This window comes from Neomonachus schauinslandi, chromosome 12 (genome assembly GCF_002201575.2).
Source record: "Neomonachus schauinslandi chromosome 12, ASM220157v2, whole genome shotgun sequence".
Classification (NCBI taxonomy): Eukaryota; Metazoa; Chordata; class Mammalia; order Carnivora; family Phocidae; genus Neomonachus; species Neomonachus schauinslandi.
In genome coordinates, this window is record NC_058414.1 from 40105253 (window position 1) to 40133151 (window position 27899).

General features: G+C 36.5%; 1 protein-coding gene across 1 annotated transcript; it reads left to right on the plus strand.

Annotated features, from left to right (window-relative positions):
- Positions 1–1513: 1513 nt before the first annotated feature.
- C1GALT1 (core 1 synthase, glycoprotein-N-acetylgalactosamine 3-beta-galactosyltransferase 1) lies at positions 1514–27892 on the plus strand. The gene is made up of 4 exons (XM_021689702.2): positions 1514–1642; positions 16614–16850; positions 20167–20834; positions 27056–27892. The coding sequence occupies exons 1-4, from the start codon at positions 1636–1638 to the stop codon at positions 27245–27247; spliced, it is 1104 nt and encodes a 367-aa protein (XP_021545377.1). The 5' UTR covers positions 1514–1635; the 3' UTR covers positions 27248–27892.
- Positions 27893–27899: the final 7 nt, after the last annotated feature.

The following is a 27899-nucleotide window of genomic DNA, read 5'->3' on the forward strand; positions in this document are numbered from 1 at the left end:
TTGCATTTTTGTTTGTTTTGCTTTCTATTTGGAACACTGTGACCTCTGCAAGGGTCTCCTTTTCCTGTTACAGTGGTTGTGGAAGGGAAGGGGATGAGGCTGGGCAATTAACTATACACAAATTAGAAAAGAAAGAAGAGGATATAAGTAAGGATATAAGGGAGAGAAGTCTGGAGGTATGGGCCAGAAAAAGAGCACTAACCTGAACATCAGGATACTTGCACTTCTAGCTTGGGCCCATCAGTTTATCTTTCTGACCTGTTTTCTCAACTGAAAAATAAAAGGTTTAAATAAGAATCATTAGATGTGCTTAAATTCTTTTGGAAGATTCTCTTGGATCTATTAATGGCATATCATGGCAAACTACACTAGAGCTGAATCTAAACAAAGGAAAAAGAACAAAAATAACTTACATACATTGTTCATTATTTCTCTCAGGCACATTAACTTGCCAAGGTTGCACAGCAAATAGGTGGAGGAACCAAGATTCCAGCCCAGAGCCCACACTCCTAAGGGCTATGCTTAAAGGCACTAAACAACTGACAGAGAGGGGCTTTTAAAAGAAGCTGGATAGTTTTCTCACCCTCAAGCTAAGGTATTGTAGATGATGTTAAAGCCAAGACCTTATCCCCACCTCCTGACTGCTGTTGGGTTGCCTCAGTGGCTCACACGCTCCTCCCTCTAACCAAAAACACTTTCTGATTCAAAGTCCTTTAGCCAACTAAAAGGAAGATGATTTTTGGAAAACCCTAAGGAAGGTCTTCCTGTTATTGCCTGACAGAAGCGAAGTAACGACAGACCAAACCACGTGTGATACGGAAGGCTCTGTGGTACCACTGTTTTCAACCCTTTCGGGTTCATGTATCTGGTTACCCAGCACCCGTTTGCATACCTCATCTTGCTGTATTTATTTAGGCCAGAGAGATACTGACTACAGAGTACCGGGGGGGGGGGGAGGGGGGGGGGGGTGGGGGTCAGGAGAAAAAAGAACGGGAAGTAGGCTAGAGGCCAAAAGACTTCTGCAGGGTTAGAGCCTGTCCCTCACACGGAGGTCCTCAGGTACCTCTAGCCTCAGTCCCTGTAGTTTCACTGCTTTAGTTTCTCTTCAAAGTCCGGAAGCTAATGCAAAACCCTACAGAAGAACCAGGAAGGAGAAGGCCAACAGCGAGAAGCCGCAAGTGGGCTGCGACTATTGCTCGCAGAACACCCGACTTCCCAGACCGCTTCGCAGAAGGGCGGGGCGTGAGCTTGGCGGCCAATCCCCACGTCCGCACGTCGCCATAGCCCCGCCCCACCCTGCCCCCTCTCGCTCCGCCCTTCCCTGGGGCTGGTGCGGCGGCGGAGACGTCAGCGCTAGGAGACCCCTGGGTGGCGGCTGCGCCGTCGGCGGGCCGCGGCCTGGACGCGCTGCGGGGGAAGGGGCGGAGCGAGCGAACGAACGAACGAGCGGGCGGGGGGGAGGGAGGGTGAGCTGGGTCCGCCTCGGCCGCCGCCAGGGAATGATCTGGGCGGCAGCGGGCGGCCCCAACCAGCGGCTGCGAGCCACTTCTGCGGGTACTGGGAGGAGCTAAGGTTGCCGGTCTCGAGTCGTCCCCCTCTCCGCCCCCCAGGAGGGGCGAGAGGGAGCCGCGGCTGATGTCAGGTACGGCCGGCGGAGGCGCCCTCAGGCTGCGGGTCCAAGGTCTCGGTTCCCCTTGTCCTCACCGCTCCGAGTGTGTGTTTGCGGGAGCGTAGAGGGTGGAGGGTGGAACCAAACCTGGGCGCAGCCAAACAGGTGTCTCGGGGTCGCCGCGGGGGCCGGGGACTTGCGGGCTCCTGAGGGAGGCGTGGAGCACTCCTGCTCCCGGCGCCTCTGTGAACTGCCATTGGGGCCGTCTGCCCATCGGGCCGCTAGTTTGTTGACGAGTAGCCTCCTCTTCGTGGTGGGTTCTTCCTTTCTGCCCCCGGGTGCCCCTCACCTCTTCCTCGAGCCTCTGTCCTCCTTTTCGCGCGCTGCCCGCGGGCGGGCTGCGGCGGGTCGCGTTCTGACCACTTAGAGGTCCTGCCCGCCGGGCCCCCCCGCCCCCGGACCTGTGGGTCAGGCGAGACGCAGGGCTCAGGTGTGGGCACCTTCCGCGAGAGCCGCCGGGCTGCGGGGCAGCCGGAGTGCCGGGCGAGTGGGCGTCTACCACAAATGCCGGGGGACTTCCTCGGGGCTTTCTTGGATCATCAGGTTTGTCTGTGGCTGATTTATTTTTTTAAATTTCACTGCCTCTGGCAGAACGAGCAAGCCAGGTGTGTTTGACTCACTTGCTGCGTAGAGGGGGAAAAGAGTTTTTTTCTCCCCCCCCCCCCCCCCCCCCGCGAGTGTGATGTGAGTAGTAGGTGCTGACAAGTTGGCCATACAGCTTTGAATTTGGAGAAATTGTATACTCTAACAGAAGAACGTAATTTGGGAATGGGGATTTATTCTTCCCTAGCTCGTACTCTCTTATTTTTAAAAATAATAAACAAGCACCACATGCTCTGGAAAAGTTGATTGGCTTTATAATCTTGTTCTCTAAGTTCGTTATAGATATTGTAGTATATGTTTTTAACGCTTTTCAGTTTGGAAACTATTATGCTAACCATGAATTGACTTCATTATGAATTAGAAAGTTATAAAGGTAGAACTTTAACGCATTAAAGTGAATAATTAGGCCAATGTGATTGGGACAGAAATATGTTCATTTACTAAAAGTTAGGCACAGAATATAGGTAGGTCGGCCTGGGTGCCAGGAAAAAGCGTTGTGCATGATTTCACCTTGTTTAATTTTGGTGTAGGTTTAGACAGTGGGAACCTGAATTTTTAGATATTTAGACAGCTTTCCATACCTTTAGCAGATAAATGTCAGGTGAACCTTATGCACATGATGTTGTGTGTTCTAAGTATTGTATAAAGTAAGCTATATATACTTATTTTCCACTAGCCTTAGTATATATTGATGTGCACTTTAAGTGAATATAAAGTTTCAGGTTACCAAACAGTTAACTCTTTTCACCATATGTTAAGTAAAACAGTGATTTAGTAAGGAAAGTATGACTCATTTAAAATTCTTCATAGGAAAAGAGCATGGTTTTTCAGTATTCGTGGAGAACTATTAAATATCTCTCTTAAATTTGCCTGTAATTTGTGTTTTTCTGTATCTTTTTATTTAGGCTTCCTCATTTTAAAAATATTTTGTGGTTAATACCCATTGAGGGATAGATATGGTTTGTTGTTTTTTTTTTTTTTTAAAGATTTTATTTATTTGACAGAGAGACAGCAAGAGAGGGAACACAAGCAGGGGGAGTGTGAGAGGGAGAAGCAGGCTCCCCGCTGAGCAGGGAGCCCAATTTGGCGCTCAATCCCAGGATGCTGGGATCATGACCTGAGTCGAAGGCAGACGCTTAATGACTGAGCCACCCAGGCGCCCCTTGATATGGTTTTTCTTAAATATGCTATTTTGGGGGGCATAGGTTAGTAGTACGTACAGTGGATTAATTTTAATTTTCACCCAGTCATAGAAATACAAAACTGTGTCATTTAGGCGTATGCAATTTACTATTTGTATATTGATTTGTGCTAAGATAAAAATTGCATCTTACAGCTTATAAACCTTGTAAACCATGGTAATTTAAAATAGAGTCTCTGTGATGAAATTATTGATCGGAATTCTTGTGACATCGCAGCAGTAAACAAACGTTAAATGGAAAGGGGAAAACTTGATGAAATTAATTTCAGATTCATTTAAAATTTTAAGCTTCCCAATACAACCATGTTACTTTTAGAAGATTTGTTGAGATTGGAATAAAGACACTAGTGTACAAACTGTAACAAGATGGCAAGAAAAGTATGACAAAATTTTTTTGCTCAGAATTTTTTAGGATTAAGGTCATTACTTGAAGGAAGAAAGAAAAGGAAAAAAAAAGACTTGTTCTCTAAAAGAGAAGATAGCATTTTATCTTAAATCTAAATGTATATCTAATGTGTACTTAAATTTTCACTTTGCAACTAATTCAAATAGCCAAGGGGAAAATATATACCGGAATGTATAATGTGTGAAAATAAGAAGTGTTCCTTGAAGAAAAAATAAATAAATTGATATTAGTGAAATAGGGACGCATGTAAGAAGGTAGGAGAAACAAACAAACAAAAAAACTGAATAAACTATCTAGAACCTGTAATATGAACTGCCTTGCACATTGAAGGCGGGGAGAGACAAGTTAAGTTGGAGAGATTCTGAAACGGGCAACCTGATTAGTTTACAACTAAAGCTGTATGGCTTTATGGAGGGAAGATAGTGTTGTATAGACAGAGAAAACAGTAGGAATAGGGGAGCCCACTACATTGGGATATTTAGTGAACTATAGATAGTTCACGATTGCTGAAGAGTAAGTAATAAGGCATGGAGTATCGAAATATGAGGCTGAAAATTTGGACAGAGTCTAGGTGAAGGAGAATCTATATATATCATGTTAATTAAAGATGCTTAGTTTTTGTCTTATAGGCAGTAGGGCTCCATGGAGGATTCGTGGAGTGACTTGGTCAGCTTTTCATTTCAGATTGGTCGTTCTGGTGGCAGAATGGGGATGAGTTGAGGAGAGATAGCACTTGAGTGAGGGAGACAGATTAAATATTGCAATTGCTTAGGGGAGAGAGGAGGGTCTGAAATAGAGATGATGAATAAATAGATGAATAAATAGAGATGAAATGGAGATGAGAGGATGGATTAAAAAAAAAATTAGGAAATAAAATTGGCCAGATTTGGTAATTGGATATGGGGTAAGGGGAGTGAGGAGTGTTAGAGAGACACTCTGATTTCTAGTTTAGATAAACAGATGGCTCCTGGTAAAATAGGAACCCATTGGTGAGTAATTTAGATGATCGCCAGTAATTTTAGTTAAGATGAGCATGTAAGAAGGAAATTAAAGGAGGAAGGTAATGAGTCACTTTTGGACATGTTGAATTTGAGATGCCTGTGGTCAAGGTGGAAATGTTTAATGTATATGTGAGTCAAACTTCGAGAAGTCTGGAAAGGATCCCCAAGTGTGGGGATTTTAATGCACTTTGTTTTTCCTAGATTATCTCTATAGATGAAGTAGCCTACCTTTATTTAATTTTTGTGATTATACTACACAGACTGTAGTAGTTTGTCTTAAAAAATAAATCTTTTATCTTACACAGTTTTAATGAATGAAGTTGTGTTATGGAAGAAAATAAAGGAAAAGGGTAAAGTGAAGACTAACAGATATAGCATCATCTCTTTGATTAAAGTAAAAGATGCAAATACACAGAGAAATGAGGAAGAAAACATACTCTTTTCTGTATGTACATATTTTTTATCTATGGTTTCAGTTTTGGTTTTTTCATTTGTTTTCTTTACATTTTTCTGATTTAAAAAGTAGCCACTACACCTTACTAGCAAAAAGTCATAATTGCCAAATATGCAGAGATTTTCCTTATTAGCACATATAGATCATTGTTTTGACAGCTGCAGAGTATTCTGTGGTATGGATGTATCATGTTTGTTTATTTAACTAGCTCCTTATCAATAAGCAAACATCTGTGGCAGTGGCTGCCATGAATATCTTTGCAGACTTCTATGTTCGTGTCCATAGAGAAATTTCTGATGATGAAATGATGGGTCACGGCATACTCATTTAAAAATTTTAAAATATATTGCCAAATTGCCCTTCCAAAAGACAGTAAATATGTATATTGTGAGAAAGAATGCATGAGTGCCAGTTTCTTTTTCCATGTCATTACTGGGTGTTACTAAACATTTTTTGCTAGTATGTTAGGTTAAAAATAGTATTTCTGCATTTGAATTACTTTAATGTGAAATTTGAACATCCTTGGCCATTGTATTTTCTTCTTCTGCAAATCCTTTATTTCATCTGTTTTTATATTAGATTGATCTTTTGTCTTTTTCATTATGATATTTTTTGGCATTTTTTGCTGTACAGATTTTTTTTTTAACATTTTATACAGAAACATCTCTGAACCAGCAGTTTCACTGCCAGAAGTTTAGCCAATGAATAATTTCATACAATTTTCCTATAGTCATAGCTTCTGAGTTTTGAGAAGATCTCAATTCATGTTATAAAAATATAAAAAGATATTTTCATCTAGTTTTGTTATAATTTCATTTTTTTTAATATTGAAATCTTAGAAACATTTGGAATTTGAAAGAGAAAGGTAGGAATCCAGCTGGCTGATTTTTATCTTTTTCCCAAAAGATTATTTCAGTATCATTACTTGAATAAACCATCTTTTTCTTGATTTGAAATGCTATGTATATTATGTATTAAATTTCCATATGTACTTGTTTTTTTAATAGACTCTTTATTTCAGTCTGGTAAAGACCACCAGGGATATATATCTTTAGGCTGACAAAGGTTAATTAACTTGCTGCTGTGAGGAAGACCACACACCAGAGGAACTGCCAGCATTTTACTAAATAAAGAAAGGACAGGGTTATTATAGGATTTTGGAGAAGGGTGGAGTTTAGACAAAATTTAAACGAAGCAATATTTGATAGGTTTGAAGTACAGCAAGGCTGTGTGTCAAGGGGTTAATTAACATCAGGCCTGGGCTGAGAGGCAAACTCGAAGTCCTGTTTCCTTAGAGACTACACAGTTAAGATAAATGTGGAATGTTGTGTCTGGGAAACCCTATCTGAAACTCTGAGTTGAAATTAAGGCTGCTGCTGTTTGATGAACGATCCATCATCTATGCAAGAATGGGATGTTCCAGTCTCACTGATACACTTTCAGATAGCTTAGTTCTGATGGCATGGTTGTAGAGAAAAAAAGTTTCTCAGCATTATGTCTGTAGTATTAATTAAAAGCATTTGGGCGCCTGGGTGGCTCAGTTGGTTAAGCGACTGCCTTCGGCTCAGGTCATGATCCTGGAGTCCCTGGATCAAGTCCCAGGGAGCCCGCTTCTGCCTCTGACCCTCCCCCCTCTCATGTGCTCTCTCTCTCTCATTCTCTCTGTCTCAAATAAATAAATAAAAATCTTAAAAAAAATATATTAAAAATGTTTTTTAACTGATTCATAAATAAATTGATATGCCTGTTTGGCCTGAATATCAAATTGTGATAATTACTATACCACTGTTTATTGTAGGTAATATATTTTAATCTCTGGTAGGCTTAATCTACCCTCTAACCTGCAGTGCTCCTTTCAGGAATTTCCCAGTTATACTCATATTTATTTTCCAAACAACATTAAGAATAATTTTTTACTACATTACTTAATTTTTAAAAATCTTGTATTTTAATTGGGTCCATTAGACTTAGTCCACCCCCACACACCTTTCCAGAATTTCCCAGGTATACTCACATACTTATTTTTACAAATCTTTTGAATGCTTTTACTGAGTTATTTAACTTTCTAAAATCTTCTTGTATTTAAAAATAATAATAAAAATAAAATCTTGTATTTTAGTTTGGATAATGTTACATATGTAGATTAATTTGGAGAATATCAACATTGTTATTCTTTTTTTCCAACTTTTTATTGTAAAATACACATAAAATTTACCAGTCTAATCATTTTTAAGTGTAAATTTCAGTGATACTAAATACATTTATATTATGCAACTGTTACCACCTTCTATCTCCAGAACTCTGTCTTACAAAACTGAAACTCTATACACATTAAACAGTAATTTCCCATTCCCCTCTGGCAACCACCATTCTGCTTTCTGTCTCTCTGATTTTAACTGAATGTCTCCTATAAGTGGAATTATATAGTCTTTGTCTTTTTGTGCCTGGCTTATTTCATTTAGCATAATGTCAGAGTTCATCCAAGTTATAGCACACATCAGAATTTCCTTTCTTTTAAAGGCTGAATAATATTCCATTGTATGCACATAACATTTTGCTTATCCGTTCATCCATTGATGGACACTTGGATTATTTCCACATTTTAGCTATTGTGAATAATGCTATAAACATGGGCATACAGATAACTCTTTGAGACCCTGCTTCCAATTCTTTTGGTCATATACCCAGAAGTGGAAGTACTAGATCCTATGGTAACTGTAAATTTTTTTTTTTTTTTTTAAGATTTCATTTATTTATTTGACAGAGAGATAGAACAAGTAGGCAGAGAGGCAGGCAGAGGGAGAGGGAGAAGCAGGCTCCCCGCCGAGCAGGGAGCCCGATGCGGGGTGGTAACTGTAAATTTTTAATTTTTTGTGAACTACCATACTATTTTCCACAGTGGCAGTACATTTTACGTTTCTGTGCATTTTACATTACAATGCACAAGTGTTTGCATTTCTCCACATCCTTGCCAACACTTACCATTTTGATAGTGGCTATCCTAATAGTTGTGAGGTGGTGGTATCTCATTGTAGTTTTGATTAGCATTTCCCTGAATTTCAGTGATGCTGAGCATCTTTTCATCCTCAACATGCTCATGCTTATCAGCCAGTAGTATATCTTGTTTGGAGAAATGTCTTTTCAAGTCCTTTGCCCATTTTACTGGTTTTGTTAAGTTTTAGGAGTTCTTTATATATTCTGGACATTAATCCCCTATCAGATAGATGACTTGCAAATATTTCTTCCATTCTGTGGGTTGCCTTTTTACTTTGTTTATAGTGTTTTTTGATACACAAAATTTTAAAATTTTCATGAAGTCCAATTTGACTAATTTTCTTTTGTTGCTTGTGCCTTTGATGTCCTATCAAAGAAACCATTCCCAATTCCAATATCAGGAAGTTTTCGTCTTATGTTTTCTTCTAAGAGTTTTATAGTTTTATATTTAGGTCTTTGATCTATTTTCAGTTGATTTCTGTATATGATGTTAGATAAGGGTCCAGTTTCATTCTTTAGCATGTGGATATCCTGTTTTCCCAGCACCTTTGTTGAAAGATTGTCCTCTGCTCATTGAATGCATGTGGCCAATTTGTTGAAAATATTTTGCCCGTAAATGCATGGGCTTATTTCTGAGCTCTCTATTCTATTCCATTGGTCTGTATGTCTGTCTTTATGCCAGTGCCACTGTTTTGATTACTGTAGCCTTTGTAGTAAGTTTTAAAATTAAGAACTGTGAGTCCTCTGGTTTTATTCCTCTTTTTCAAGATTTTTTTTTTTTTTGGCTCCTTGGGGTCCCTTGACAATTCCATATGAATTTTATGATGGATATTTCTATTTCTGTAAAAAAATCATTAGATTTTGATAGAGATTGCATTAAGTTTGTAGATCACTTTGGGTAGTATTGATATCTTAACAATATTATTCCAATCCGTGAACTTGGGATGTCTTTCCATTTATTTATGTCTTCTCTAATTTCTGTTGAGGATGTAAAAAAATATTTATGTTCTCATGGAACAGTAACAAAAGGTATTCTCACTTTTGATTTTCTGTATCTGAAATTGTGGGAATATTTTTAAAAATAGAATTATAGCCCGAGACAATACAATTTGATTTTAACTTGGTTGTGAACTGTTACATAATTTTTGGAAGGTTATTAATTTGTTTCTTATCCTACATTTTCAGGATTCATAAAATTCCGCAGTCTTTTCTATGCTAAGGTTGTGTAACTGTAATGCTTATAAAATACTTCAGGGTCATTAGGTGATAGCTGTGTGTTAATTTTTTCTATTTCTATCATTTTAATAAATTAGTAATAGAAAATGCTTTTAGTCTTTCTCTCAGAATTAATATGTACTTGTATTATACTTCATATGAGTTGAATACACACCAAAGGAAATAATATATAGGTCATATTATATATCTATTTTAAGCTTTTGGGTTAAAGAAGTGTAAAAGCTTCAAATGGTGGAACCATACATGATTTTTTTACTTAGTAAATTAGGTGGTATAAGTATAGATCTCTGTTTGCAAAACTCATTTCAACTCTTCCCCCTTTCAGTAAAACAAATACACAAACATTTGTGTGCATTATATAAGCCAGACAGTGTGTTAGGTGCTAGAGATATAGAGATAAGAGCCATAGCCACTTTTCCTGAGGAACTCATAGTCTAGTGGGAAAAAGATGCACATACTTATTATTATGCAGTATGACATATACATAGTAGGAAGTGTGAGTAAAGGCACAAGGAAACATTCAAGGGAGCGCAGTTAATTTGACCATGGGCAGTAGGGAAGAGTGGTCATGGAAAGTACTGAAACTAAAGTAACCTTGAAAGAATTATGTATCTGCCCAGTAGACGAAATTGGGGAAGGCACACCCAGCAAAAAGAATAGAATGGCCAAAGTCATCCATATGAAAGGTCATGGCAAACTTGGAGAATGGCTGAATGGTCTTTGCAGTAAGGGAGTATGAGAAATAAGAAAGCAGGAAGGTGAACTAGAGCCAGTCTTGGGTACCAAGTAAGCGATATGGATTTGATCCTTGGATAGTTTGGCTGTGTCTAAAATTCTAGGTTGGAAATAATTTTTCCTCAGAATTTTGAAGGATTTTATCCATTGCCTTCTAGCTTTCAGTGTTGCTCTTTGAAAGTCTAAAACCATTTAATTCTTGGGGCGCCTCAGTGGCTCAGTTGATTAAGCGTCTGCCTTAGGCTCAGGTCATGATCCCGGGCTCCTGGGATCAAGCCCCGTGTCGTGTTGGGCTCCCTGCTCAACGGGGAGTCTGCTTCTCCCCTCTGCCTCTGCCCCTCCCCCTCTGCTCATGCTCTGTCTCTCACTTTCTCTCTCAAGTAATAAAATCTTTTTAAAAAATTAAAATAAAAAAAAACCATTTAATTCTTGTCTCTGCCTCTTTCCCTTTCTCTGCAAGCTTGCAGAATGGTTTCTTTGGCCAAATTGTTCTGAAATTACCTGATACTGTATCTTTGTGGGTCTGTTTTTGTTCAGAATATTAGCTGTCATTGGAGCCTTTCAATCTGGAAATGTCTTTGAAGTATTTGATTGTAGATTTCCTTCACTCTTTTTTATCTGTACCTGTAAACTGATCTTTAGTTATCAATTTTCTCTCTTTATTTTCCATCACCTTATCTTTTTGTTTTGCTTACTTTGAGGGTAACTTCCTTAACTTTATCCTGTGGCTGTTCTATTCAGGTTTTTTATTTTCTTACAGATAAAGAGATAATTCCCATTATCTATTTCCTAAGGTTCTTTGTTGCTGGGCTGCCCTCACACTGCCAGAGCCAGTTTTGCCAATGTACAAGCTATGAGAGTGTCTGGAAAGTTTATTTCCTAAGAACAGCCCTTAGCCAATGATTAATTATGTGAGTACAACTCTGAGATGCGGCTTGCATTGCCTCTAAAACTACCCTAGGGGATGGAGCTAAAATTACCTCCCATGGAACTTTGCATGACTTCTTTCCTTCCCTGTCCTACTTCCCTAGAAGTTTTTCCAGGGAATACTTTTTTTTTTAATTCTTTTTTTTAAGATTTTATTTTATTTATTTGCCAGAGAGAGAGAGAGCATGCACAAGCAGGGGAAGCAGCAGACAGAGGGAGAAGCAGATTCCCCACTGAGCAAAGAGCCTGATGTGGGACTCCCTCCCAGGACCCTGGGATCATGACCTGAACCAAAAGCAGATGCTTAACTGACTGAGCCACCCAGGTGTCCCCAGGGAATATTTTCTAATAAAACACTTTCACACAAAGGCCTCATTTCATGGTTTCCTTTCTGAGGACCCAACTTAAGATAACCATTAATGTTTGGGCTGCATTCCCTTTGATGATGTATTATTTTGGAGTGAGATTAGACTGATTTTTTTTTTAATTCTATCTATATTTTGGGCTCTATCAGAGATTGGTATCAAACTTTTACATAAAAGAAGGATTTAAGTTCTGCTTAACTTCCTGAATGATTCATATAGTACAGGAATACCTCAGAAATATTGCGAGTTCAGTTCCAGACCACTGCAGTAAAGCAAATATCACAATAAAGCAAGTCAGATGAATTTTTGGTTTCCCCATGCATATAAAAGTTATGTTTATACTGTAGTGTAGTGTGTTAAGGATGCAGTAGCATTATATCTTAAACAATGTACATACCTTAATTTACCTTATTAAAATATACTTTATTGCTAAAAAATGCTAACCATCATCTGAGCTTTCAGTGAGTCATAATCTTTTTGCTAGTGGTGGGTCTTGCCTTCATGTTGATAGCTGCTGACTGATCAGGGTGGTGGTTGTTGAAGGTTGGAGTGGGGGAGAGTATATATGTGCTGATTTCCACATTTCTCACAGCAAGAAGTTAATAGGAACTATCTAAAATTGAAATAGGTAGTTTTAAAAAAGGACCTCGGATTGCTTTATATTTTTCATAGTCTTTTTCTTTTAGAAGGATCATTTAGAGGAGAGGAGTCATATTAAAAATGCTTAGCTGACTTTCAGAGTTCATTTAGATTCATTTAATTTCCGTTTTTTCCTATACATTCAAGTAAATCTAACTTACGTTAAATCTTTAAAATAGCATGAACTAACATTCATTCCAATTCTGTAAAACTACTGTAAAATGGTTAAGAATCTGAATTCTTGATTCATATTGCTAGTGTGACCCTGGGAAGTTTACAAACCTTTCTGTCTGAGTTTGTCTGTAAAATGAGATTGATAGTCCCTCGTTTATGGTTTACAGTTAACCCACACAAAGCTCTTAATACAGGGCTCAACTGTTAGCCACAGTTATCTCCTTCCATCTCTGTTATTTATAAAGATGTAATTCATATCCATAATATTACTAAATGTTAATGATAGTTGTTTCTGAGTGATGGGATTTGGGGTGATTTTTATCTTTTTCACATTGTTCTATATTGCTTGATTTCTTTTTTACAATGAATAACACAAAGCTGTCCCTTAAAAAATAAAGTAAAAAATACAAATTTTAGTTGTCCCAGACCTTCTTTTGCAAATGAAATCTCAATTGTGATGCCTGAAAATCTATATTTTTAAAATGCTCCTCAGATAATTCTGATTACATACCAGGTTTGGAGAACAGTTGGCAATGAGAACTTCCCTCCTCTTAATTTTAATATCTTAGAAGCCCCTGTAATGTGCAACTTAGTAACACAAGGTCTTCCTGTCTGGTCTATTTCAGCACTCTTGTTAAGAATCTGAAGAGTTGAGGGTGCTGATTTTTGTCAAAAATCAGAGTAAGGTTTGGGGTGCATTGTACCCATTTGAGATGGCTATTTTATCCCAGGAACAAGAAAGAAAAATCAGAGTAAACAGAAATTTAGTCTAAAGGCAAGAGTCTTTGAAATTGGAAGGGTATGGAGTAAAGCAATGGGGATGAGCCAGCATATGTAGGTTGATAATGCTGGAGGAGGAGGGGTAAGAGGATGGTAGCCATCCAATAGCATCACAAGATATTTTTTAATTAAAAACAAAATTTTAACATCAGGAAGTCAATTTTCCCTCCACTCACCCCAGAACAGGTGTGTTGCTAAAAAAGTGCCACCTCGGCTAAGAAAACCGTATCCATAAATATGTCACTAGTTTACTACAAACAATAAATCCTCCATGCTGCAGAAGTAGACTTGTTCTGAAACTCAATGTCTTTTGGAAAATGGTGGGGTGGCAGGTTAGTTTTCATAGTTACTGGAGCTGGATCAGCACTTATTTGATATAGTCACTGTCTCGCAGTCCTTCTCCTTCTTAGTCACAGTGCTCTTTGTGACTGTTGCTTCTGTAGCAGTGGAGAGTTCATTTGGACTGTGCCCTTCTGAGACTGTGAAGTGATTGTATCTGGTATTAAGGTGAGGAAAGTCACGGCCAGTACAAAAAGAAAATCAAAACCAGTGTGCTAGAAGGCAGAGTGTCAGAGAATCAGATGTGGGAAATTACGCAGTGTGGCTCTTAGATGATATCTCAGTTTAAGTGTCTGCTAATGTTACCTTAATAGCCTTCCTTCAGGGTTATTGCTTCAGTCTTACTCTGCTAATCTTTTTACATTTACCATAAGAAAATTGGCATTATGATACCTTTCATTCACTTCTCTTGGCTTCATGTTTGCAATTTATGGGATTTTCAAATTACCTCTCTTGTGGGTAAATTCTTAGTAATATACACTCTTACTTTAAAGAATTCCAGGTTCTTGAATAGTTCTCTTCATCTTTTCTTTCTTATATAATGATTCAACAATTCTATACATTACTCAGTACTCATCACAATAAGTGTACTCTTAGTCTCCTTTATCTGTTTCACCCATCCCCCCCCACCTCTTTTCTGCCAACCACCAATTCTCTGTATTTAAGGCTCTGTTTCTTGTCTCTTTTTTTCTTTGCTTGTTTTGTTTCTTAAATTACACATATGGGTGAAACCATATGGTATTTGTCTTTCTCTGACTTATTTCATTTAGCATTATACCCTCTAGATCTACCTATGTTGTTGGAAATGGGCAGATCTCATTCTTTTTCATGGCTGAGTAATATTCGTGTGTGTGTGTGTGTGTGTGTGTCCGTGTGTCCCCATCCGTCTGTCCATCCCACATCTTCTTTATCTTGTCATCTATGGATGGGCACTTGGGTTGCTTTCATATCTTGGCTATTATAAATAATGCTTCCATATACATAGGGGTGCACATATCTTTTCCTACTAGTATTTTTTATTTTCTTTGGATAAATATCCAGTAAGTGGAATTACTGGATCATATGGTAATTCTATTTTTAATTCCTTGAGGAACATCCATACTATTTTCCACAGTGGCTGCACCAGCAGTATACAAGGGTTCCTTTTTCTCCGTATCCTGACCAACACTTGTTATTTCTTGCCTTTTGATTCTGGCCATTCTAACAAGTGTGAGGTGATCTCTCATTGTGGTTTTGACTTGCATTTCCCTGATGATTAATGATGTTTAGCATCTTTTCATGTATCTGTTGACTATTTATATATCTTCTTTGGAAAAATATCCCTTCAGGTCCTCTGCACATTTTTAATCAGATTATATGGGGATTTTTGATGTGGAGTTGTAGAAGTTATTTCTATATTTCAGATATTGACCCTTTATCAGATTATATCATTTGCAAATAATCTTCAGGTTTTTAGAGTTTCAAAAGAATCACTTAAACCAGGAGGGATATTTTCCCTGGAATTGCAGATTACACCTTTTGTGTATAAGGATTTCACTAAAAACCAATCTAAGTGGGGAAAAGAAGACAGTAGCAAAGGAGAATTTGAGACCTCCTCTCAGGGAAAATAGCAGCAAGACTGGGTAATCTTGTTTCTGCTTTTCCTCTGGGAAACTTTATATAGGGGAGTTGGTGGGACATATATACTCTTCACCCATGAAGGCCTACCTTTCTGAACCTTAGAATGCAAGTTAAAATAGAGCAAAGGAAGTAAGTAAACAAGTGCCTGCCAGTTTCATGTGGGTAATTTACATCTCCTGTATTACTGAGCAACTTTGCTCACACTCTCTCTCCTTTACCTTGGCTTCCCCCTGGGGTCATCCTTCTCAAACTTGAAAAACTATTCAAGAGAGAGCCTGAGATCCGAGATATAAGATGAGCATGGTGTAGTTCCATGACATGACAATTTTACTTATAGATTTGAGGATAAATATATTTGCATTAAATATACATATATTAAACATGTATTAAAAGGGATAAAGTAAAAGGTCACATGAAGGTATTTTTATATAAATTTTTTACTATAGTATATATTAATACAAAAAAGTATGTAAATCAAAAATGTAAAGCTTGGTGAATATCAGGAAGATAAACTATGTAACCACTAATTTATTTTGATAACTGCATACTTTCTTTTTGTAAGTGATCTTTTCCCATTCTTTTGCTCTTAACTTTCTGAATATACTTAATGTGTCTCCTATTAGCAACATGTAGTTGGGTTTATTTTTTTTCTGTAGTCTGGCTGGCCATCTTTATCTTTTACATATATTTGCGTTAAAATCAATCATATCACTATTTGTTTTCTATTTATTTCATCTATTCTTTATCTACTGCTCTTTTTTCCTTGTCTTGCTTTTGATTATTTTATTACTTCATTTTTTTCTGTTTTAGTTATATATTCATTTACTATTTATTGTAATGATTATACTAGCAATTACATTATACATCCTTAGTCTTTTACAGTTTAACATTAGTACTTTCACCACTTCTGGACAACAAAATGATTTTAGAACACAAACTCTCTGTGTCCTCCTCACAATTTTGTACCACTTATGTCATTTGTTTTAATGATAATAGTAATATCTTGTGGGATATTATATCATACATATTAATTTATATATAATATATACCATATAATATAAAAGAGAAAAAAGGTAAATTTAAGTATTTTGACAGCAAAAAAGAAAAAGAACATGGAAAGCAGGCTTGGGTTCACAGAGGATTCTGATGGGAAGAAGAGGAAATTCTGTGTGTAAATACTGACCTATTTACCCATGCCCCACCTACAATGATTCTCCAACTTATTACTCATCTATTTTATTGAATTGTCCACAAGGTGTGTTTTAGCATCAACTAAAGGGATAAAAGTTAAATATTCTCAGAAATGTTCTCCTATATGGAAGGAATTAACTTTCCCATATGGCTCAAAGTTATCAACTTGTTTTTTTGTGTGTTTTTTGTGTTTTTTTTTTTTAAGTTATCAAGTTTTTTACTCATGGTATGTGTATTTGCTTTATAATTTATAACATGCTGCTAATTTTTTTCTTACAGAAATACACTTTCGGGAAATGGCCTCTAAATCTTGGCTGAATTTTTTAACCTTCCTTTGTGGATCAGCAATTGGATTTGTTTTATGTTCTCAGCTATTTAGTATTTTGTTGGGAGAACAGGGTGATACCCAGCCTAATATTCTTCATAATGATCCTCATGCTAGGCACTCAGATGATAATGGACAAAATCATCTAGAAGGACAGATGAACTTCAATGCAGATTCTAGCCAACATAAAGGTATGGTTCACTTTATTAAGGAGTAAACAGAAATAGTATTTTTCAGTCTGTGTGTTCTGAGAATTGGAAAAAGCTATTTATGTGAATTTTGTTGTACACAATATTTTTTGATGAAAATGAGCTTAATTCCCAATATTTAATGACAGCTCTTGGTTTGCCTCAGGAAGGAAATTGCTAAAACCCAGATTTATTTAGGGAGTAAGATATTAATTTTGAATTTATTTTTAAATAGAGACAGTTCAAAAACTGTAATTTGGGGGAAGGCAAAACTTTTCAGATTAGATTTTTTTTTGAAAATATTTATTTAGTCTGATTTTGTTGTCATGGTTTATATCTGTGTCTTTAGTGTTTTTGCTGTTGTTTTGGTCTTAGTTTTTGCTTAGCCTTGTTCTAGAGAAACTCAAGAGGTATATATAAATCTCAATTTATATTTTTTCAACTTATATTTTTATCAGTAACTAATATAACTAGTCTTTTCACCTTTTAAGAGGCATAAAAATCTAGGGAGGTGAAAACTAAGGATATGTTATAATGACTTCATTTTCTCTTGGTTACCTACCTCTAACCGGATGTTCTCAATTGCGTCCCCTATGTGCCAACATTTAAATATTGGTTTTCTCCAAGTTTCTGTCCTTTAGCTGTCTCTTTGCTTGTATGATATCATCAATTCCCATAGTTTTGGTTTCCATCTATTCTTTACTGTCTTTATCTTAGCCCAGTTCCAAACACTGAAAAAACATTAATGTAATTCAAAGATCTCTGCAAATGTTATTTATTTGACAATAAAGAATACAGCAGCTTGGAAACAATTGGAATTCTGAGTTGCAGAGGGTCCCTCCATTAAGAATTGTTTCTTTTATCTTTTTGGTAGTAAATACCAAGCAGAGGCTGAGGGATGAAGTGTACTACATCCTGGTTGAGTTATATGAACTAGCAAGCACATGCATACTATTACAAATTATGTCATGTTATATAAATGTTTATATAACTGATTCAGCTCTGAGTAGGTGCTCTGTGTTCTTATCATAGAGCAGTTCGATCACTGGACACTTGCTCTATAGCCTTGCTCTGGATTGTTAAAGGATTGGCGCCATGCTTCTCTACCAGTAGGGTGTGTCAGGTCAGTGCAGGCACATTTATTAGGTCCCTACTTGTCCTGCGTGATGGTCCACATCTGTCTAAGCTAGAAACTATGAAGTCATGGTAGGTGTTTTCCTTCACTTACCAATCAATCCCATTTGTCGTAAGTTCCAGCATTCTGCCTCTTTACCATTTTTCAAATTTCCTCTCTCAGTTCATTTCCCCTAGTTCAGGCCTTCAGTTATACCCATGTACCTGCACTCAACCAAACTTCACTATACCTTTTGTCCTTTCTTACTGTGTAAAGTGTAAAATGAGCTTCTACTCATTTAAAGACCTATTTTCTGCATCATCTCTGTTTTCCCTGATTTTGCTTTATCACCTCTTCTCTGTTCCAGCCAAGTTCCCATTTCATTGCTCTATAGGATTTATCAGCCACTGCTTTCTTTTTCTGCAGCACATTGAACCCTTTTACATACCTCTATTTTAGCATGCCAAGGTCCACTGCAAGACTGAGTTCTTCTGTAGCAGGACATGTGTCGTACTCATCTTTTCATCTCCTGAGCCAGCACATGCCTACAAAGTAATTAATGAAGGAATAATTACAGAATGAGAAAGAATATCTACCAGATCCCAGCAGTGGGGAGAAGGTTGTCTTGTTCAAAGTGAAACATTGAGAATTCCTACATCTACCATTTTCCCTCTGCATCCAGTATTTAGTTTATCTATAGCCAGGAGATTGGGCTCCTCAAGTACATGAAATGTGAATGCTCTCTGACTGAAGGGTGGTGATTCTGTCTGTTTTTGAATTGTGAATTATTGATTTTCAGAAGGACATGAGAATATTTTCGAAAATTCCATGCCCAACCTCACCCAACCATCAGTTAACTAGAAATTTATGCCTCCAGTTGCTAATTTTTCACAGGACTAAGTTTTTGTAACTCACTGGTTGACCTTAACTTTAAGGATATGCTTCCTTAGGATTCTGCCTACAGCATTACTACAAAAAGTGTGGTTTTGCAGACTCATGCTGGTCCACAACTACATAAGTATTGAAAATGGGACTACACAGAAACTTTCAGGGTAATTTAACAGAGTAATTTTGTCTAAATCAAAACATAAGAATTAGGATTTATATTTTATATTTCTTTTTTTAGTTTTATTTTTCTAGTAATTCATTTTTAGCATATTTATAAAAGTATAGGTCTCTAACTATTAGAAATAAAAATTGATCCTTCACCAAGCACTGATCTAGAATCTTAAAATTGGACTCTTCCTTTAAACCAGTGATACTCAATATGTGATCCTGGCCTGATGGTCTGAATTGTTTGTTACCAGTCTGCACCCAGATAAGGAGCTTGCACCAGGATGTAGCTCATTTAAGCTCACTGCTTAGTTAAGTGGACTTTTTTGGAGGAAGAAGTAATATGTGCTTTATATTCTGGCATGGCTCCCTATTTCTTTACAAAGGAGTACCTTGAAAAACACTGCTCTAGACAATCTTGGAAATACTATTGCTACCTGTTCTGTTTCTGACTGATGGATTTGCATGTTGGAATGAAATATGTTACTATCAAAAGTAACCTCAATGCTGCATTAACTCCTCTTCTTCAAACTGGGGTAGTCATGAGAGCCTTTTTTAAAGCCACCTAAAGATACTTGTATAAATTCGTAATAGTGAATCTTGTGGACTCCAAAATGAATTATTTCAGCAGCATGTCTTTTCTGTCCTTCAGAAGTTTATTTAGAGGTGCAAGAAATTCCTGTCAGTGTTCTGTTGAGAACTAGTTGAAGCTTTCTTTGTCGAATGAAGTGAAAAGCAGATACTGTGTAAGACCGTGCTTTATATGTATACCAATCTCCAAGAGAACTTGTTAAAATGCAAATTCAAATCGAGTAGGTCTAGGGTGGGGCCTGAGATGTTGCATTTCTAACAAGCTCCCAAGTGATGCTGATGCTGTTTGGTCAACGAACCACAGTTCAAATAGTAAGAATTTAAGTTATAGTGGAAATTCTTGTTAACTGCAATGGATCTCCTGGATAAAACTGACATGAAACCAATAAATCAGAATGTCAGTTCATATAAGGTTGAGTTTTACTTTGTTTCAGCTAAATTACTGATGGTAGAAAGGTGAATAGGAGGGGGTTTTTGAAATTGTTTAAGAAAATTTTTCTTCAATATAATTTGAATTTTACATCTATGTAAATATAACTCTAAAAATTTTTTGTTTAATAGATGAGAATACAGACATCGCTGAAAACCTCTATCGAAAGGTTAAAATTCTTTGCTGGGTTATGACAGGGCCTCAAAATCTAGAGAAAAAGGCCAAACACGTCAAAGCTACATGGGCCCAGCGTTGTAATAAAGTGTTGTTTATGAGTTCAGAAGAAGATAAAGACTTCCCTGCTGTGGGATTAAAAACCAGGGAAGGCAGAGACCAACTATACTGGAAAACAATTAAAGCTTTTCAGTATGTTCATGATCATTATTTAGAAGATGCTGATTGGTTTATGAAAGCAGATGATGATACATATGTTATACTGGATAATTTGAGATGGCTACTCTCAAAATATAACCCTGAAGAACCCATTTACTTTGGGAGAAGATTTAAGCCCTATGTAAAGCAGGGCTACATGAGTGGAGGAGCAGGATATGTACTGAGCAAAGAAGCGTTGAAGAGATTTGTTGATGCATTTAAAACAGACAAATGTACACATAGTTCCTCCATCGAAGACTTAGCATTGGGCAAATGCATGGAAATTATAAATGTAGAAGCGGGAGATTCCAGAGATACCATTGGAAAAGAAACTTTTCATCCCTTTGTACCAGAACACCACTTAATCAAGGGTTATCTACCTAGAACCTTTTGGTATTGGAATTATAACTATTATCCTCCTGTAGAGGTAAGTTTAAAAATTTTATTACTGTATAAATACTTAGACTAACTTTTGTTTACTTAAAAAAAAAAACTAGCAAATAATGTGTTTCTTTGGTACCAAAAACTAAGAATCTCCTTTACTCCTTTTATATAGAGTGGCAATGTATAACAAAATAGATGAGAACATGAGTGTCAGCACTAGTAACTCAGTAAATATTGCTACTGTTACCTACTATTTATTGCCTATGTCACGCATTAAAAACATAGCAATAAATATGGCCAAGTTCCAGTTCTTGTGAACCTTATAACAGTATATTATGAATCTACATTCTGGATACAGAGACATACAGTAAACAGGCAGACTAATAAAGATAAAATATGATTTGAGGTAGTGATAAGTGTCCTAAGGTAAAATAAGGCCAAGTGAGGGGATAGAGAATGACCCAGAGTGGAGTGGGGCACCCTAGTTTGGGTGATTAAAGAAGGTGTCTCTAAGAGGTGACTTCTGAACAGAAATCTGAGTGAGGTTAGAGAGTAGGCTGTGTGAAGAGCCTCCTGGGCTTCAGGAACAATGTGTGAAAAGACTTTGAGGTTTAGAAAGACCTAGATTCAAGTTTTCTCCCGCTTAATAGTTCAGTGACCTTGGATGGACAGAATTTGCCCAATTTCTGAGCCTGAGTTGCCTCATTTGTAAAATGGACCAGATCTACCTGTTTCATTCAGTTGTGATTACAGTATAATACAGTGCCTATCACACTGTAAGCATGTAATAAGCCTTACCTCTCATTTGACACCTTAGCCTCCATTCCTGAGGATTTTATCTAAAATACATTATTTTATTAAATATCTCAGCTAAATGTTTAAGAAGAATTAATATCTTATACCCACCAACTAGCTTTACCATATGTTAATCTTTTGCCACATTTGCTTCCTTTTTTAAAAGAAAAAGGTATAGGGGCGCCTGGGTGGCTCAGTTGTTAAGCATCTGCCTTCGGCTCAGGTCATAATCCCAGGGTCCTGGGATCGAGCCCCGCATCGGGCTCCCTGCTCCACGGGAAGCCTGCTTCTCCCTCTCCCACTCCCCCTGCTTGGGTTCCCTCTCTCGCTGTGTCTGTCTCTGTCAAATAAATAAAATCTTTAAAAAAAGAGAAGGGTATAGATACAGTTGAGGCCTGTGTATACCTCCCCAATCTAGTTTTCTTATCTCCTTCCTCAGTGTTAACCACCATCATGAATTTAATATTCGTCATCACCATGTACGTTTGTATCTTTTTTCATACATGTTTATGTATCCATAAGTAATATATAGTATTTTTTAGGTTTTTAAATAAATAGAATTAATCCATAAATATCCTTGAACATTTGCCCTTTTCATACAACATTAAAATGTATCCACATTATTATATGTATGTGCTTCATTAATTTAGGCTGCTCTGTAATCTAACATGAACATATGTAATTTATCCATTCACCTACTGATACACATTTAGTAGATTGCTTCCCGTTCATCACTGTTAGGAGCATTGCAGCAGTGAGTGACTGACTGAAGGACATCAGGAATCACAAAACTTAGCTTTTAGATTCAGATCTGTTATTGATTAATAATGCATGTAGGCAAGTCATTAGTACTCTATGCCGCCTTTTTTCTGGCCCTAAGATACAAATAATACACTTCATGCTAGCATTTTCATTTTCACAAGCCAGTGTTTTCAAATCATTATCTAGGACAGTGCTTCTCAACTGCAGGCTTTTTTGCCTCCCAGAGCACATTTGGCAAATTCTGGAGACATTTTTGGTTGTTAACTGGGAGACTGGCATTGGGTGGAGGTTGCTACTGGCATCTAGTGGGTAGAAACCCACAAGATTGTAAACCCGCTAGATGCCAAACATCTCACAATGCACAGGATGGCTCCTCACAATAAAGAATTATCTGGACTAAAATGTCAGTAACACTGAGGTTAAGAAACTTTGACCTAGAACATTTGACCCAATCTTTAGACAATCAGCTTTAAAAGGAAATGTTGAAGCAAATCACTACTACAATTACCAGTATGTTCTTGGTACTTACACAGACACAGTAATTCCTAACAGTAGTTCTGCATTTAATAGGTGACAGAACTGAGGATCAGAAAAGTCAAGTAGTTTGTCCTGATAAATAGTCTAGGCAATATTACAAACCATGCTGATTATAAACTCTTGTGATTTCATCATGAGTTCCCCTCCATGATTAATATGTGCCCCAAAGGGTTGGGGGGTGGGGCTGAGGGATGTTAGAATAAATATTCTGCTGTTGGGATAAAATTCCACTTTAATAAATAGTTTAAAGTTCAGTTCTACGTAATGAATCTGTTTGAAACCTTATGCTAGCATTTTATTACTCTTGTGGATGCAACAGTTTCCTAGACTGTAAAACAGATGTATTCCTAAGTCTGGTCTGTGATAGTCTATTTTTGTTTTGTTCTAGTGAGGTACTACTTTGATTTTTTTTTAAAGATTTTATTTATTTGAGAGAGAAGGAGAGAGCATAAGCGAGAGAGAGCACAGCGGGGGCGGGGGGAGTGGCAGAGGGAGAGGGAAAGGGAGGAGCAGACTCCCTACTGAGCAGGGAGCCCAACGTGGGGCTTGATTCCAGAACCCTGGGATCATGACCAGAGCCAAAGGCAGATGCTTAACCAACTGAGCTACCCAGATGCCCCTGAATTTTTTTTTTTGATGTAAACTTTTCTTAGTATAATCTGACCATTCCAAGATTACTTGACCTCTTCCCTTCTTAATGCTGTACCCTTTCCCACATAAAAATATATCCAAATTTAAGAACATTACAAATAGATATAACAAAGACACCTAAATGCACATAAGATTTTACTGAGAGTATCTGCTACATACAGTAATAGCAAAGGGACATGATAATTGTCACTATTTTGTAACCAGTAAAATATCCTTCTTTCCTTTAAGAGTGCTACACACAATTCCCACCTACAGATAGAGTATACCGAACAATATACTTTATATGAACAAAATAAATATTTCTATGGTGCATCTTTTATTTAAATTGTAGTGGTTTTTAAAATGGATACAAAATTTTATGTTCTTTCTATAAAAATTTATTCAGTTATATAGAAGACAATAAAATAGACTTGGAAGGACCAAAATTGACCCAGCTTTCTAATGTTGCCTCTTCTCTCCCAGGAGGTTCAATACAAACACATGTGAAATCCAACTTCTATTAATACTTATCCATCATTTAATAAATTTTGTTTTCCATAAGTAAGTTACTATTTTCAGAGTTATTCTAAATTTCATACATACACTTTTGCTCTGTAGTAATCATGGAAAACACAGTGTGGAAAATTTTTATTTTAGCAAGTCAGTGTGTGAGATGTACAGCTGATCAAAGAGTTATGTTCTTAAATTGGTTGTTTAGAACTTACTCTTCATGCAGTTCCCTTTTCACACCACCTTCTCACTTCCCTAGAAGTGAGTTTATTCCCTAGGACTAAAGTCTGCTCCCTAGGAATAGACTTTATCAGAGAATTTATAATCAGTCTTAATACAGAGAATTTAAAATAGTGTATATGTGTGTAATAGTCTTCATGTAATAGTGTGTATATATATACACACACACATATACACACACACAGATGTACACATACACACATATGTACATATGCCCCTATATGTGAAATTGCCTTTTTTATAGGTCAGAAATGATCAAATAGGGTTTATTCTGTTCCTCAGTTCTAACTACATTAACTATAACCCATCTGAAACTTACTGATATATGGTTAAGGTTGAGAGCTCCTGATTTTTCCAAATTGTTAACTGATTTTTCCAGTACCATTTTTTAACCAAATCTTATTTTCAGTAGTGATTTAAAATAATCCCCTTTATCATATACTGTAGTGTTACTTACAGTAGTAGGATTGGTGTCTGGTATTACAGTTCTGTTCTGTCATCCTATTTGGTTTTGCCTCAGCACCATATCGTCTTAAACCTTGTAGCTTTACAGAATTTTGAAATTATTACTCTAAGAGTGTATATTCCTCTACTTTGTATCTCTTTTTCTTTCAAATTGTCTTGGTAACACTCATGCCTTTATGTTCATGTATTAATTTTTCAATTTAGGGACAATACCTTTGCCTGGGATTTTTAGAATTTATTTTAGGTCTTTTAGTAACTTTATAGATTTCTCCAGATTTTATTTCTTCTTAAGTATCTTATGTTTTTAATATTTTCACTACTGTTCTACTTGGGCTCCTTTGTAATTAACTAGTATATATATAAAAGCTGTTGTTTCTTAAAAGCATCTTTAAAATCTGGCTCTGTTCCTGGATTCTCTGTATCTGATGATTTTTTACTTGACTCTCTTGAGTTTAGGTAGTAGCCATTATTATATGCAAAGAACTGTTTTGTTTCTAATAGTTATAGCTGTTTTCTTTTATTGTGTTTTTATTGCTTATAAATCGTAGTAACAGTATCCTCGTCATCTAGTAAAAAAACAGTAATGCAATAGAATGAAACATAATGCAGTAAATCTTACCAAAAATATTATTATAGTGTTTCAGGGTCATATGAAGTTGCTTTCAGAGAGGATCAGCAATTTAAAATTCACTGCTATTGGTCTAGTCTTTTTAGTTTAATATGTACTGGCCAGTATAGTAGCCAGTAGCCAGGTATGACTGTTGTGTACTTGAAATGTGGCTAGACCAAATTAAGATGTGCTGTCAGTATAAAATTCATTCCTGATTTCAAGAACTTAGCACAAATAAAAAATGATTTCATTAATAATTTTTAAGATATTGATTGCATATTGAAAAAAGAATAATAGGATTTATTCATTTGAAATATATTCAAATTAATTCCTTTTTTTTTTCTTTTTTTTTCTTTTTAAATGTGGCTTCTAGATTTTGAACTGCATCATGTGGCTCACGTATATCTATTGGACAGAGCTGGTTTGATGATCACAAGTTGACTTATCATTTTACTTTTCAGATTTGTTCCTATCCTTACATTGCCTAAAGGTGTTAAGAAGTAGGCACCAAATAATTTTCTAGTGCCTACGTGGTTGTCCAGAAACCCCACATATCCAGTGTTTGTTTCAAAGGAAAGTTCAGAGAGAAAGCCAGAGAAAATACAGTGGACAATTCCCTGATAATTTTTACTGCATCGTAAGCTACCTACTTCCAGACATGAATTATTAAATGTTCAGTATGAATCTTCTCTGGGAACTTGCCAGAATATCTTTCTTCTTAGGTCCTTGCAAAGACACTAGATAGAGTCTGAAGTTTTGTTGGAATCACCTGGGTGAAACATTCTCTAGATACCAAAATAATCTTAGAACTGTTTAATTCTGGGGCCAGTTTTGGTTTTTGTTTTGTTTTTGTTATGTTCTTGCTTTTTTTTCTGTTGTATTTTTTTTATTATCTTGTTTTTGTCTTTTTTAGACCTGTTCTCATACCAGTTCTGTTAGGAATCTATATCTGGACAAATGTTTAACTCTGACTTACTTACTGAGGACCACCTAAATGTGATTATTTTGTCAATAATGTCACATTTATTGAGAATTTACTATAGGCCAAGCTGATTCCAAGCATTTTATATACATTATCTCCTTTAAGTAACCATCTTTTGCAGATGGGGAAATTGAAGCTTATAGAGATTAAGTAACTTGCCCAAGGTCATACACTAGTAGGCAGAATTTGACCCTAGTAGACAAACTTTGAATTCAAACTTAGATTTGACTCAGTACTTCCTCTCTTAAATATTGTACTGTTTGGGTTGATGTGCAGATGAAGTATTAGTTTCAGACACATAATGGGCAAGGGTTTTGTTGTCATTGAATGCTCCAAAGGTGTCTTTGTGAGGTTGAGCCACGCAAAAAGTTTGAGTGAGAACATGTGAAGTTTGAAAGCAAAACTTGGAAATAGAGCTTCATCCTTTGTATAGCTGCCCTTTTCATTTGAGGAAGTCTCAAGATTTTTTTCAGTGAAAACTCTATAGAATATGAAAGAATATTATTTCAGGTCGATATATTTTAGCGGTTTTCATGTTTAGTTTTAAATCATTAAGAACTCTAAAAACTCTTGGTTTCTTCCACAGGTCCAATAAATAAGCTGCCTCTGCTTTACCTTGCCAACTTTAATGCTTGGATTCTGTTAAAATTAATGTTTCCTTTATCAGTATGTGAATATTGTGTGTTAATTATGTACTGTTTCTTAATAATGCCTGTTTCTGCTACTTTTTTAGGGTCCTGGTTGCTGTTCTGATCTTGCAGTTTCTTTTCACTATGTTGATCCTACAACTATGTATGAGTTAGAATACCTCGTTTATCATCTTCGTCCATATGGTTATTTATACAGATATCAACCTGCCTTACCTGAGAATATACTAAAAGAAATAAGTCGAGCATACAAAAATGAAGACCCAAAAGTAAAATGAGAACTCTTGAAAGAAAAACATAAATGAAGAGGTAAAATGTCTAGCATTGCACTGAAGAACTTCTACATTTCTGATACAGAACACTGGAATCCCAGTGAGGAATTCTTTCTAAGTGAACATTCCATATTAGAAATCTTTCATATGAATGACTGTAAACTGAAGCTTTAAGTGAGCTGTGAAGTCTGTTAAAATGTGTTTTTGATACAGTAATATATAAATATATCTGAAAAACTTGTGTTTTTAAAATGTGGCCAGGCAGAGGGACTAGAAACGAGATTTTTGTTTTCTCTTCTTGACCACATGTATTATTTTCACTGAGAAACTAGAACATTTAAATTTTCTAAAACTACACTGCGCATATTAATAACACAGATGATGCTAAATAGATCTGCCTTAAAGAAAGTTTTAGAAGGAAACAGTGTTGCTTAATGTTATTTATAAACTCAAGACATGAGCAGTATGATATAAATGAACAAACCCCCCCCACACACACACACTCATACATGCAGGTTTTGTCTAATGAAAATTTCCTGACTGTAATTGGCAGTATTTCTTCCAGACAAAGTAAAATAAGAATGGCACTTATCCTAAAGTGCATTAATAAAACCACATTTTGAAATTACATGGTCCTTGACTGTATTATATACTTGGT